The sequence below is a fragment of the Mytilus californianus genome, unplaced genomic scaffold, assembly GCF_021869535.1.
Source record: "Mytilus californianus isolate M0D057914Y unplaced genomic scaffold, xbMytCali1.0.p SCAF_53, whole genome shotgun sequence".
Taxonomy (NCBI): domain Eukaryota; kingdom Metazoa; phylum Mollusca; class Bivalvia; order Mytilida; family Mytilidae; genus Mytilus; species Mytilus californianus.
The window spans coordinates 1,135,096-1,149,024 of record NW_026262705.1 but is presented as its reverse complement, the minus strand read 5'-3'; the positions used below and the strand labels follow the sequence as shown (position 1 = coordinate 1,149,024).

The 13,929-nt window shown below is 30.8% G+C and overlaps 1 protein-coding gene across 1 annotated transcript in view; it reads left to right on the top strand.

Annotated features, from left to right (window-relative positions):
* The first annotated feature begins 523 nt into the window (after window positions 1-523).
* Window positions 524-13,929, top strand: part of LOC127703875 (uncharacterized) — a 36,724-nt gene continuing 23,318 nt past the window's right edge. The window contains exons 1-5 of the mRNA XM_052207951.1: window positions 524-588; window positions 4,033-4,194; window positions 5,029-5,144; window positions 6,441-6,510; window positions 8,381-8,497. Coding sequence (XP_052063911.1) covers window positions 574-588; window positions 4,033-4,194; window positions 5,029-5,144; window positions 6,441-6,510; window positions 8,381-8,497 — 480 coding nt within the window. The 5' untranslated portion in view covers window positions 524-573. The remainder of the gene's footprint in view (window positions 589-4,032; window positions 4,195-5,028; window positions 5,145-6,440; window positions 6,511-8,380; window positions 8,498-13,929) is intronic.

Sequence of the window (13,929 nt, the reverse complement as noted above, 5' to 3'; positions counted from 1 at the left end):
TAGGTACACAAATCCAATTTTAAAAAATAATTTGTAAACTACATAAATTAAATAAATCACAAAAACATGAAAAAATCTGCAACTGCTGTTCAAGGGAACATTTGGTGAAATGGGGTTTGTATAATAAATTATAGTTAAAACATATGGTACAAGTGACAACAGATGGCATCATGTTTAATTTAAAGTCATGTCATTATCAGATAAGGAGAAACGTGTCTGGGCAAGAGACTGTCGTACACAGTATCGTAATTTTTTTTTTCTCTCTGTTTTACCCAGCATATAAGACATCTTCTAGATGTTTTTAAAATTTTCATACCGTTTACAAAGGTCCTATAATATAAAATATGTTTACTTTAACTGGTTAGCATATTTCATTCGATTGCAATGATGACTTTATGGTTTTTAGTAAAGTTTTCCCTGTAAACGTGTCTGGACATGTTTACCATTTTCCAGCATGTGCTTCCGGTTCACTATATTAAGAATTTTCAAAACGAGATTCCGCGGGGATCTACTTTCATTTTCATTTCAAAAGAGACAAGTGGTAAACTAAGTTATAATAGTTATTGTGATTATATGGATCTATATGAGGTAAAAATGACACAAAGACACAAACCAATATAAAATTAAATAAGTTAGCACTAAAAAGAATATAAGTTTTTAAAACAAATAAAACAGCAGGCGTTAGAATAGAAACAGTCATTGTTTGACTGTCAAGTTATGTGGAGTGTGAACAGGTTGGGAACAAACCCTCTGTATGGTGTTTATACCTGTATAGAGGAATAAACCTTCTATAGAGGGATAAAATTATCCTTCTATAGAGGGGTATTTTTGTTAAGACTGGATTTAAAGCAAAATAGGGCAGAATGGCCTTTCCTACTTATTATGGCAGTAACCTGCAACATTTGATGCACCAAATGATGTACTTAATTTGATATGCACATGCCCAGTTTACTGCTAAACTGACAGAATATACAATCTATTGTTCACCATAATTGAAAGCTGTAATGATCAGGTAAATTCAACTCAGTTAATCCTCGTTGAACAAAATTTCTATTGTTTATAGATTTAACATAAAATTTAAAGGTCAACTGTCCCTTTTATTGTTGATCAGGTGTTCAGATAGGTATACAATAGATCGCAAGTTCTGTCACTTTCATGACTTTAGCAGAAAACTGGGCATCCCAATTTTTTAGTAAAGTGCAATAATTGATGCATATAGTGCTATAGATTATAGCCAATATACATGATATAACAAGAAAATGCCATTCTGTCCTATTTTGCTTTAAATCCAGTCTTAACAAAAATACCCCTCTATAGAGGGATAATTTTATCCCTCTATAGAAGGATTATTCCTCTATACAGGTATAAACACCATACAGAGGGTTTGTTCTCAACCTGGTGAAGGGGGATATTTAGTCACAATGGATTAAAGGTGGAGGCATCAACATGTGTCATAATGGAAGATCTGGGAGGCTTTATTAGGGAAAACATATAGGGTGTTTTCTGAAAAGGAGTTAGTTGTTTGAGTTGCTTTGTGGCACTGCATCAGTTTTTATGTAATAAAATTGTACAGAATTTTTTTATGTATATGCTCTTGAATCTTTCTATGGCATCTATTCAGTTGTATTTTGTTGACAAACAATTAATTTGTATGTTCTATATTTTGTTCATTCATTTATCATTTCAGCATGTTTATCAGGACGAAAAAATATATTTCTGTTTCATGTCACCCTACCATGCATATGAGGATAGGAATGCCCTTTACTGTCAGTGGTCAAACGGTCATTTTCGGCAACCGTTAGCATCAAATTGGTTAAAATTTTACCGTGATTTGTCAAAATATCCTTATCGTGATTTGTCAGAGGTCTTAAATAATTATCGTTACCGTAACTTTTGGAAAAAAGATTAGCTTGATTTGTCAAAATCGGTCGATATTTTTATCGTCTAAAAGAAAGTGTACATTTTATCGTCATGCACCAAAAACTAACTATAACGTCATTTGGCAAGAATTTTTACCGTTATTCGTCACGAAGGTACCCCCATTACAACCCTCTACCATGCCTACATGCCCTACCTCCTTGACTTTTCTTTTTAAATAATTCTAGCTACCTACCTGTCTTATTTTATAATGCGAGTAGATAGGAAACAGGTATAATTATTTTGGCCTCATTGTATTATACATTTATTCATATATATGTCATATTTAAATACACCCTTCATGCCCTTGACATACAACACATGACCATGCATATATACATACATGTACTAATTGTACAAGCACAGAATGCTCTAAGAGCTGTAAAATTGAATTTTTGATCAAGAACCATTTACATATCACTACCAGGTATGATAACTGTAGATAGTTATATTATAATTTCCCTGACATTTATATTTTCAGGTTCTGTACAATTTTCGTATGTGATAAATATAGATTATAACATGGCCTTTTTCATATCAGACCCCTTATCAGCCCTAGGTCATGTTATCAGCCCGAGAGCCTACAGGCTCGAGGGATGATTTTGACCATGGGCTGATAAGGGGTCTGATATGAAAAACGACATGTTATGTTCTTTTTATCATATACTTCAGCAGAAGACATACAGACAAAACTATTTTTAAAACTTATAAACAATGCATTTGTTGTAATATTTGTTTTGTATTTTTCAATAATATATTTTCCTGATTATTAATATTTTCTTTTTCTCCAACTTTGTTATGTTTTACTAAAAAAAAACGTACCATTGACAGAGGTACATTTTCTGGAATTTGCCTAATGACGTCGATTTGTAATGCGATAACGTTACAGAAAAGCATGCGATAAAAACCGGAAGCAGTTGATATGAAACGGAAGCAGTTGATATAAACCGGAAGCAGTTGATAACAAAAGTCATATCACACGGCTAAGGCAATTCTTCAAATTTAATGAATAAATATATATGTACAAATAATTTTATCATGGGGTACAATTATACCATTATTTTCTATAAGTATATGATAAAATGTGAAATTCTATGAGTTGAATCAATTAAAAAATAGTTGGTAATATAGATACATACAGATTATATTTGTTTTCTTTTCTTCTAGATATATGAAAATTTGTTCATCCTGGAAACAATGAGAAAAGTCAATTTGATGCCCAACAAAAATGTGAACAAATCTTCATATCTCCCTTAGACTATGGAAATGAATATATATTCTAGTTTTTTGTTTGAGTATAAATATATATAGTTGAATATTTTAGGCTATTCCTAATCCATAAGTGCATGATATTAGATTAGTACTATAATATTATAAGACTTCGTAGGTGCATATGGTTTGCTTTCAACATTTTCTATTGGTTATTTTTTTTTAATATCAATGCTGAACCACGAGGTTAAAGCTTTTGGTCAGGGCATCAGGGAAGTTTACCATGAACATGATAAATTTGTAGTCACATCAACTTGAAACATAGTAAACTTGTTCATTATGATATGAACTTCTTGAATTATACATGTTATATGCCAAATCACAGTTTTTACCCTAATTTCACAGGTCACAGAACATGGAAATTTTGATATTGCTAGCAGTCCATGGTGTCCTATGGATGCATATTCTTGTTTGGTTTTTTTTTACCTAAATTGTACCTATTGACATTGAAGAGACATGTTGAATTATAGTGCATAATGAAAAAATGTTAAAAAAAAAATTGGGTAAGAGGTTTAAATTAGGGTATGACAGTAAACACACATATTTTTAATTTTAGCCCAATAACTTTTAAGAATTTTTTTTCTCTCAGTCCGCTGATGTTTTTGTGATGTCATTGGACCGAAATTGATTAAATTACTGTAGCAAATTCTTTTGAGATGTTATGTTAAAATAAGGAGATGTGGTACATGTATGATTGCCAATGAGACAACTTATTATTAAATCCACCAGAGTTCAAATGAAGTGGATGTAAGCAAATATAGGCAGCCATATAACCTTCAACAATGAGAAAAACCCATACTGTATAGCATGGTATAGTCGGTCATGATTATATTTTTACTATTTCAGAAGGATAGCAATATGACAACAATTCCTGTAATTGATTTCCAGCTGTATGCTGTGGGAAAGGAAGGTCATGTTGAATTGGACAAACTTGGCTCAGAAATGTGTCAAGCATTGGAGGGAATAGGATTCTGCTATCTGAAAAATCATGGCATCCCTGAGGAAACTGTAAGTAATGATGCGTCATAGTGGAGAGGAGATAAACAGCAGCATCCCACAAAAAGTAATACTGTAGATTAATAATTTTCGGGGGTACCTTTTTTTCCTGGATTAAGGAAAAATTGCATTACATGGGTATATGATTTTGTGGTTTTAAAAAAGTCTGCATTCAAGCCAATAGAAAGTTTGTTCTGGTTGAACATTTAAATTTGTGATTCACCTGTACCCCTGAAATCCACAAAAATTGGTATCCAACAAATAATATTGAATCCACAGTAATTGTCATTTAAAAAACAGGTTTATATTTTATTCTTCATTGACATACTTTGTTTATATCATTAATATTTCTATGTTTATGATATTTCCTATATACATATAGTATATATTTTTTGTAACCTGTATAAAAGAAATGACACAATATCTATGTCAATACACTTAAATAATCTACATCAGGTACTGTGTCAAATAATGCTTAATACACAAAATACTCAACCTAGCTGATATGAAATGATGCTATCCCCCACTTTATTTGTTTTTTTTTTTTTTAATTTTATTTTCATAATTGACAATTGGGGAGCTATTTTGCAAATTCTAGGGATTTTTAATTTTGAACTTTCCTTTATTCAGTTGATGTTGGACACCCACGGGTATTGCACTTTATATTTTTTTATTATATATAACTGAATGTTTGGAAAATATTTGACAAAAATGCTATTTGTTCAGTACATTAGTTGTGGAAAACATTTAAGTGATGTGTTTTTTTTTCAACTTGGCTAAAAATTTGAAATGTTTTCTGTGAAACTTGCATGCATGACTATGTTCTTTTATGGTTTTTTTCTTCAGATAAATGAAGCATTCAGCTCATCAAAAGACTTCTTTTTGCAGCCTGTGAAAGAAAAGGAAAAGTTTGCAAGATCACATAACTATAATTTTGGTTGGGTTGGACTAGAAGTTGAAAAGTAAAATAACTATATACCTTATTTACTTACTTACTGCATATACTTAAGTCCTTGGTTTGCCTCTTGGCACAGATGGCAAAGACAAGTTGCCAGCACTCATTTCTGTTTTCCTCTTTTTTGCTCTTTTGTTGCCCAGTTGTAATCTCTCTCTTTCATCTCTAATTTTATTTACAAGAATTATTTCTAGACAACTGTTGTTTAAGTTTTTGAATAGTTCAAAGTTTTAACAAGTAAAGTTCTTTAATAAATAAGTGTTGTAAAGATGAAGATGTCTGAAAACAGCTGGACTAGTTATGGTCTTATAAAAAGAAATTAGGGACAAATGATTATGTATTTTCACTTTTGCAAGGACCATAAATGTTTGTTTTTCAATATGAATTAGATAAGATATATATATTAAAGACAAGAGCAACCCAAAATGCAATAATACCAACAAAGACATCCAACAATCGGAGGAAACGCTGAAAAGGAAAATAAAAAAATATGTTTGAATTTCATGCTTCAGAAGAGCTTTTCTAAATATACATTCATCAGGAATACTCAAAGCCAAATAAGTTGAAATCCAAGTATAAATCCTAGAATACTTGAGGAGACTTAGAAGCAAGTGAAACAAGAGAAATTTTAAGCAAGTAGGTTACATTCAATTATTTTTAAAAGAGTTATGCCCCTTGGAAACCTTAATTATATGGAAAATTGCATTGTTAGCGCTCTCATTTGTACAATTCTTGCCAGATTTTTATGAAATTTATAATATAGGTTTATATCATGAATGTCTCGGCCAAAATTCGAAAATTAGTGCTGATCAATTATTTTTAAAAGAGTTATGCCCCTTGGAAATATTGATTATATGGAAAATTGCATTGTTAGTGCTCTCATGTGTGCAATTCTTGCCAGAATTTTATGAAATTTATATCATAGGTTTATATCAGCAATATGTCTTTGTCACTTTCAATAATAAGTGCTGATCAAATGTTTTAAACGAGTTATGCCCCTTGAATATATTAATTATAACGGAAATCGTATTACATTTGTTCTGAGGCTTTCATTTCTCTTAGATGTTTATAAAAAGTTTTAAAGAACAAAAAGAGTTTTTTTTTTTTAGTTATTACCCTTGTACCTGGGATACATTAAAATATGTGCAACGCAGAGGATATTGGAACTCTGTTCTTTTAAATAATAAATTTTATTGTTACATAGGAATAAACCTTCTTCTTCTTAAGTTATTATATTTGACCTATCAACCTATATTTAGTGATAATGCATTATTATATTGTGACAGTATGATTTGAATTGTAGATTAAACCCAGAGAGACCCGTGGGAGACTATAAAGAGGCTTGGAATATGACCCCAGAGGACCATCTATTAGTATGATAGATTTACTTTCAAAATGCTCTTCTCTGTTGATATCTTTTTTTTGATACAAGAATCATAAAGTTAATGAAAATTTCTAAATATGGTTAAGAGAAAGGTAAAAAATACTTTCTCATGTGAACAGAAACTTCTCAGGTTTCACTAGGTTTCGTACTGTACTTTGTTAAGATATTGATAAAATTTTTGACTCCCTATTTTAATGAAGCTTATATTTTACATTTTAAAAGTCTTATTCAGTCCAGGAACGGTTTGGAATGTCGCTTTTCTGCTTGCAGATAACTCTTGAGCTGTTTATTATTTATTATTTATTATTTATGTTGTTTTTTGTTGCTTTGGACTAGTATTGATGTATTTCTTCACAAATTTTTAAATATTTAAATTTTAGTTTTTGACACATATTTCAAGAAATTGGGTAATCAATGCATGTTGAAAATATTTTGTTCTTTGAAATTTCTAGATCTCAAAGCATATACTATAGTTCCAAACTTTTTTATTTGATTTTTATAATAGTAATCTAAATAGTTACCATATTTTTAATCTAAATTTTAAACTTTTAAATAGGTAAACCATGCTTTACTTCATTTTAAATTTGCTGCTAAATTTTTATGCCCCACCTAGGGGCATTATGTTTTTTGGTCTGTGCGTCTGTTCCTCCGTCTGTTCGTTCATTCGTCCGTCTGTCCCACTTCAGGTTAAAGTTTTTGGTCACTTCAGGTAAGTTTTTGGTCAAGGTAGTTTTTGATGAAGTTGAAGTCCAATCAATTTGAAACTTAGTACACCTGTTTGTTATGATATGATCTTTCTAATTTTAATGCCAAATTAGAGTTTTGACCCCAATTTCTTGGTCCACTGAACATAGAAAAATGATAGTGCGAGTGGGGCATCCGTGTACTATGGACACATTCTTGTTATTGCATGCTATGTGTGAGATTCAACTTTGTATTACATGTTGTTTATATCTTAAGACTGTTTTTATGTTATGTATATGTTTTTATATTCGGTCAAAAGCTCCTTAGAGCTTGTGTTGTATATTTGACTTATGCCGAATCAAAATAAATTTTCTAATCTTTTCTAACAATAAAAGAAAAACAAATATATGATCTACAGAAACAAACGACAACCACTTAATCACAGGCTCCTGACTTGGGACAAGCACATAGAGAATTGGGCGGGGTTAAACATGTTTGCTAGCATGCCAACCCAGTCATTTTAAGAAGCATGATAAATTGATACAAGCTAACATTATTAAGTGCTGAGGTATTATAAAGCAAACGGAATTGTTTGCTAAGACCAATCTTGTATGAAAATTAATTCAACAAAGCCAAATTTATTAAATGGATAAAATTAAGATATAATATGAGGCATTTGCTGAAGAGGTTCTTGACTTTGGACAAGCACATTCAAATAAATAGGGTGGTGAAGGGGAGGTAATTGTTTTGTTAGCACTCTAATGTTTTGTACTTTCATTATTTGGGAAATTAGATACTGTAAATTCAGAAATTTTTGCATGCATTTGTTACTGCAACTGTCAAACAATGGACAAAATTGTTAGATTTATAATATTGTGATTTCAGGTAATGCTTTAATCAAATAATGATATCTAAATTTGAAATACCAGTTTTAATTTTGAAAAACCTATCCTGCCGCAATTTTTGCACTAATAAAAAAACATCGATAAAATATTTTAATTTATAGCATTGATTTTTATCAGAAAGGCTGAGCTGATTATTTTGATGAAAATTGAAATGTAATGTAAATATAGGGATACATAATATCTTCTGAAAAAAAGTTTCATCTGTTAAGCTAAATCACTTATGTATTAATTGATTATATTAACAGAATTTTTTGAAAATTTATGTTTTAGGAATGGCCTTCTGAAAAAGTTCCTAACTTTAAACCATCTATGCAGAAATTATTTGAGATGTGTACAGATCTGTCAAAGAGAATATTTGATGTTGTTTCAGTTGGTCTAAAACTAGATGTATGTATCAATATCTTAACTATGAATAATGTTCGTTATGTAGAAACTTATAAAAGAAATGTACATTGAACAATATAATAATACTTTGGATTCATTTATTCTTGTGGGTACCAATTTTCATAGATTGAGGAAAAAATGTTTTTTCTTTGATATAAGATTTCCTGGTTTTGCCGAGGTCTGCATACAAGCGAAATAGACAAAAAATGGTATCCTAAGAATGATAACGAATTCACAGTATATGAGTTCATGAGAAAGTTGTCATACCTCCATGCTGCATTGTAAGTTTTTTCCATTAGGTATACATGTTTGCCTATATTCCCTGTTATAAAGACTTTCAATAAAGAATATCCTCCTGAAAGCTTTTTGTACCTATTACATGTCAGAATATTTTGCCAAACTGATCTCCTTGGAGAACATGACCTGCAATTAACTTTTCAAACTCTTTCCCTCTGAAAGAACATAAGCACAGTAGTCTGTACTTAGGTACTTACATGATTTATAACAAACCATTCTTAAAGTATGATTTATAACAAACCATTCTTAAAGTATCTGTTTATAAATTTTATAGATTATTAGGAAACTAAGGTTTCAACTCCTTTAGGCAAAGTTGACCTTAGATGGATAAGGCTATTTATTTAGGTACTGCTCTTGAACTGTTTTGGTTCTTATACAACCTTGGCTTTCAAATGTTTGGCGTTTTAGCGTTCCTGATAAAGGTAAATCCAGAAAAGCCCTTCGGACATATGAAATTTACAATGTTGTTTTCATTCTTTTGGCATATAAAAGTTAAGTAAGGTTAAATTACTAAATCATTTTCAATTGCAAATAGATGGTAAACACAAAATACACATCCTTTGAAATTCAGTGTTTGAATATATTTGGGGTGAGAGTTTTGTTATATGAAGGAGTCAAGAGTTTGGGTAATTTCACCATTTCACCGAATTTATTGTTCCTATTTTACCGTTAAAAGGCTTGTATAGTCCGCGGTTTTATTTTCCAAATTGAACCTGCCAGACAGGGGTGCGGACTATAAAGTACAATAAGCAAGAAATAATAAGAGAAAAAATTCAATTTCGCAAGGTGGTTTGTTTACGTTCCGCCATGTTTGTTATTGATATTGTAGAGAGTGCTCTTATCATTTTTCAAACTAATAATTTTACCTAATCCATATTAATAAGTTATTTTTATTCAATATCATATTAATACTGATAAATTTAAATATTAAACGCTTCATTACTAATTTTTCGTTTCTTTTAATGCATTGCTTAAAATAAACTGGTATCTGCTTGAATGAAAGGTAGCAAGTCATTTGGTACCTTGACCATTTCGTACCTCTGCCATTTCGTACCCAAAGTTACCATTTCGTACCCAACATTTACCATTTCGTACCCATGATAAAAACCATTTTGTACCCTATGAGCCAAATGCATATACCATTTCGTACCTCATGGACTAAATACATGTTTACCATTTCGTATCATATAATATTTGTAAATCGTTGAATTTTGTACCAAAATCGGAATTGGAGATTTGGATAACACAAATTTATAATTCAAAAAAGGAGAGATCCCTCATACAGCCTAATTATTAGTATTTAAAATGTTTTATATTTAATGCATACTGGTCCATTCAAGATAAATTAAAAAAAATCATATTTCGTACCTTGACCATTTTGTACCTCTGCCATTTTGTACCCAAAATATTTGTAAAAGTTATAATTTTTTTAAGATATAAAAAATGGTTTTTTTTAAAGATATAAAACATTTTGTGATGATTTCAATTTTTTTTAAATATGACATAAATAAAATGCATCCAGCCATAGAAATTTTAATTTGGTTTTATCAAGCTGCACTTAGAAATTTTAATAGTTTTAATTACACTTTGTTTGTTTGCACGTTTTATCCTTAATTGATTTTTCAACTCTAAAAATATGAGGTTATTTAACCAACGAAGGAATAATTATCTGCAACTGTTTTTGTAGTTATTAACAGTTGTTCATATAAATCTTCCGTGCGGTACGAAATATTCCATGAGCAAGTTATTTCGTACCTTGACCATTTCGTACCTCTGCCATTTTGTACCCAAAATTTTTGTAAAAGTTATAATTTTTTTAAGATATAAAACATTTTGAGATGATTTTAATTTTTTTTTAAATAACATAAATAAAATGCATCCAGCCGTAGAAATTTTATAAAGACCGATTATTGGTTTGACTAAGGAGCACACTTTGTTTGTTTGCAGGATTTATCCTTAATTAATTTTTCAACTCTAAAAATATGAGGTTAATTAACCAACAAATGAATAATTATCTGCAACTGTTTTAATAGTTATTACCCGTTGTTTTCGTCAGGAAATGCATTTATCTTTCCTTCTAAATTCAAAAAAAGTTTGGTAAATATCTTTTTTTTCGTGTGTATTGCATATTTTCTAAAAGTATTATTTAAAAAAAAACATGCATATGATATATACATTTAGGTTCAACTACACTTTACAATAATCAATTGAATATATATCAATATTTAGGCACGCGTCACAATTTCAAATGGCACGTATATTCAATAAACATTTTTAATCCAATTAAATAGAATGCTACCTTTTTAAAACAATACGCCAGTACGGCATGTGTCTTTAGTTACAAATGTATACAAAAGTAACAAATCAGTGTTATCGGCAGAAAAGTGAACTGTTACTAAAGTGCCAGCTAATATTTTAAATAAATATCTTAAATACAAAGTTTTACAGATTTAAAAAAAAATTGTTTATTGACTTTATTCCTATTTGTACAATATCTCATAGGTGCTTTATTTCTAAATTTTAGACATTTCTCATGACCTCTACCTCCTTACATTAAAAGGTCAATGAGACTGTTTTAACCAAGAAATAAAACACATAAATCCTCCGCGATGTACGAAATGGCATACATACAAACCTTCCATGAGGTACCAAATGGCATACATACAAACCTTACATGAGGTACCAAATGGTATACATACAAATCTTCCACGAGGTATAAAATGGTATACATATAAATCTTCCATAAGGTACGAAATGGCGCACATCAATGAGACAGTTTGTACCAAGAAATGAAACACTAATAATCATCCATGAGGTACGGAATGATATACATAAAAATCTACCATGAGGTACGAAATGGTATACATGTAAATATTCCATGAGGTACGAAATGGTATACATGTAAATATTCCATGAGGTAAGAAATGGTATACATGTAAATATTCCATGAGGTAAGAAATGGTATACATGTAAATATTCCATGAGGTACGAAATGGTATACATCTAAATATTCCATGAGGTATGAAATGGTCAAGGTACAAAATGGTCAGGGTACGAAATGGTTTTTGCCAGGGTTGAAATGGGGGGTACGAAATGGTTAGGGTACGAAATGACTATAATTCGAATGAAACGGTACAAAAAAAATTAAAAAGACAACCGTAAACCAGCTTACGATGTGTAAATTACAAAACGTAATCGGGTATTATTCGTTCTGTTTTAGTGTTTCATACTGACAAATATGTTTTGTATTAGCTTAAGACCCTTCAAACATTAATATAATAGATATATTAAACACTGTTTTACATAAGGATGGAACTGTTTTACTTTCAAAGTCGTATTATAGTGATATCTATTGTGTACGGATTTCGACTCTCACCGTTTGTTTTCTTCTTTTACACGTGCTTTTCAAACATCCGGTTTAACATGTTTAAACATACAGAAGTTTTTAAACTTATTTTAACAATCGTGAAGTGTTCTAAAATCATTTACAAGCAGTTTCAGCTTCTGTTTGATGATGGAAAACAGGTTTTTCCAAGAAAATGCCGCAAACAACCACACACGATTTGAAATTACCGGAGTTTCATTAGACCTTTTCTAACAGTTACATAAAGTTTTTTTACCTGAAATTTCGTGGGGAGAAGGGGGTGCGGACTATGTACCAGTGCGAACTATACAAGCCCGATTACGGTATAGGTGTGTAACTCATGAAAAAGAAATATTTTAAACCAAACACTACAATGTTTTATAAAAGTGCAGATGTTCAAACATTTATTTCTGCAAATTGAAGATACTTGAAATACCATTGATTTTCAAGCCATTTGACCCCAAATCCTACCTTTTCATTTATATCTTTTCTTTCAACAGAAGTACATAAGAAGATAGAGGGTAAACAGGCGAAACATAGGAATTATAATCTGGCAGTGGTGTTTTTATACGACCGCAAAAAATTTGTGTTGTCGTCCGAAGACATTTGGTTTCCGGACAATAATTTTAGTTTAAGTGTATGGATCTCTATGAAATTTAACCAAAAAGTTCAATACCACAAAAAGAAGGTTGAGATTGTTTTTGGGGGTGATGGTCCCAACCGTTTAGGAATTCAGGCCCAAAACAAGCATTTTTCTAGTTTCAGTACAATAACTTGTGTATAACATGTATAAGTATTTTGATTGCTCTGAAATTGTAGCACAAGATTCAATACCACAAGTAGAAGGTTTGGATTCATTTTGGGGATAATTGCCCAAATCATTCAGGAATCAGGGGCCAAAACAAGCATTTTGCTAGTTTTCAGACAATAACATTTTCAAATATTTTTTTTTTTGGAGGGGGTAAAAAAATAATTTTTTTGGGGGTTGGGTCAATTTTTTTTCCTCAAGATTTAAGAAATTATAAATTTTCAACAAAAAAAATTGGGAGTCACAATTTATTTTGCTAATTCTTTGTATATAGTCTGAAAACAGATTTACTAAGTATTGCGCAACAGCACAGTGTATTGCACAACAGCAAGAAATCTTCAATTGAATATAAATTCAAATCATATAACCATTTCAAGTTCTTTGACTACATTTATTCTGTGTCAGAAACCTATAATGTGTCAAATATCTAATTACAATCCCAATTCAGACCTGTATCAAGCTTGAATATTGTGTCCATTTTTGTCCCCACTGTTCAGGGTTGGACCTCTGCGGTCATATCCAGCTGTGCTCGGTGAAGCACATTTTTTATTTCATATTTCAGAGGCTTAAAAACTTGGATGCTTCATACTTTGTATACAGATTCGCTATGTTACAAAGCTTATGGATGTGATATGTCCTTTGTCCTTGACCTTATTTTCATGGTTCAGTAACTGCTTGAAAAAATGTATATTTTTTTGTCATGTGAATTTCTCATTAAGTATGAGTGATAGGATAACTATGTATATGGGATTCTTGCAAGGTTTACATGTCTGTTAGACAGGGTTAACCTGACCTTGACCTCATTTCATGAATCTTTGATCAAGATTAAATTTTTGTGGTCAAGTCTGTATCTCAAATACTATTAGCAGTAGCTCAGCTATTTGGTGTATGGAATGATTGTAAGGTTTACATGTCTGTCTGGCAAGTTTCATCCAACCTTGACCTCATTTTCATGGTTCATTGCTC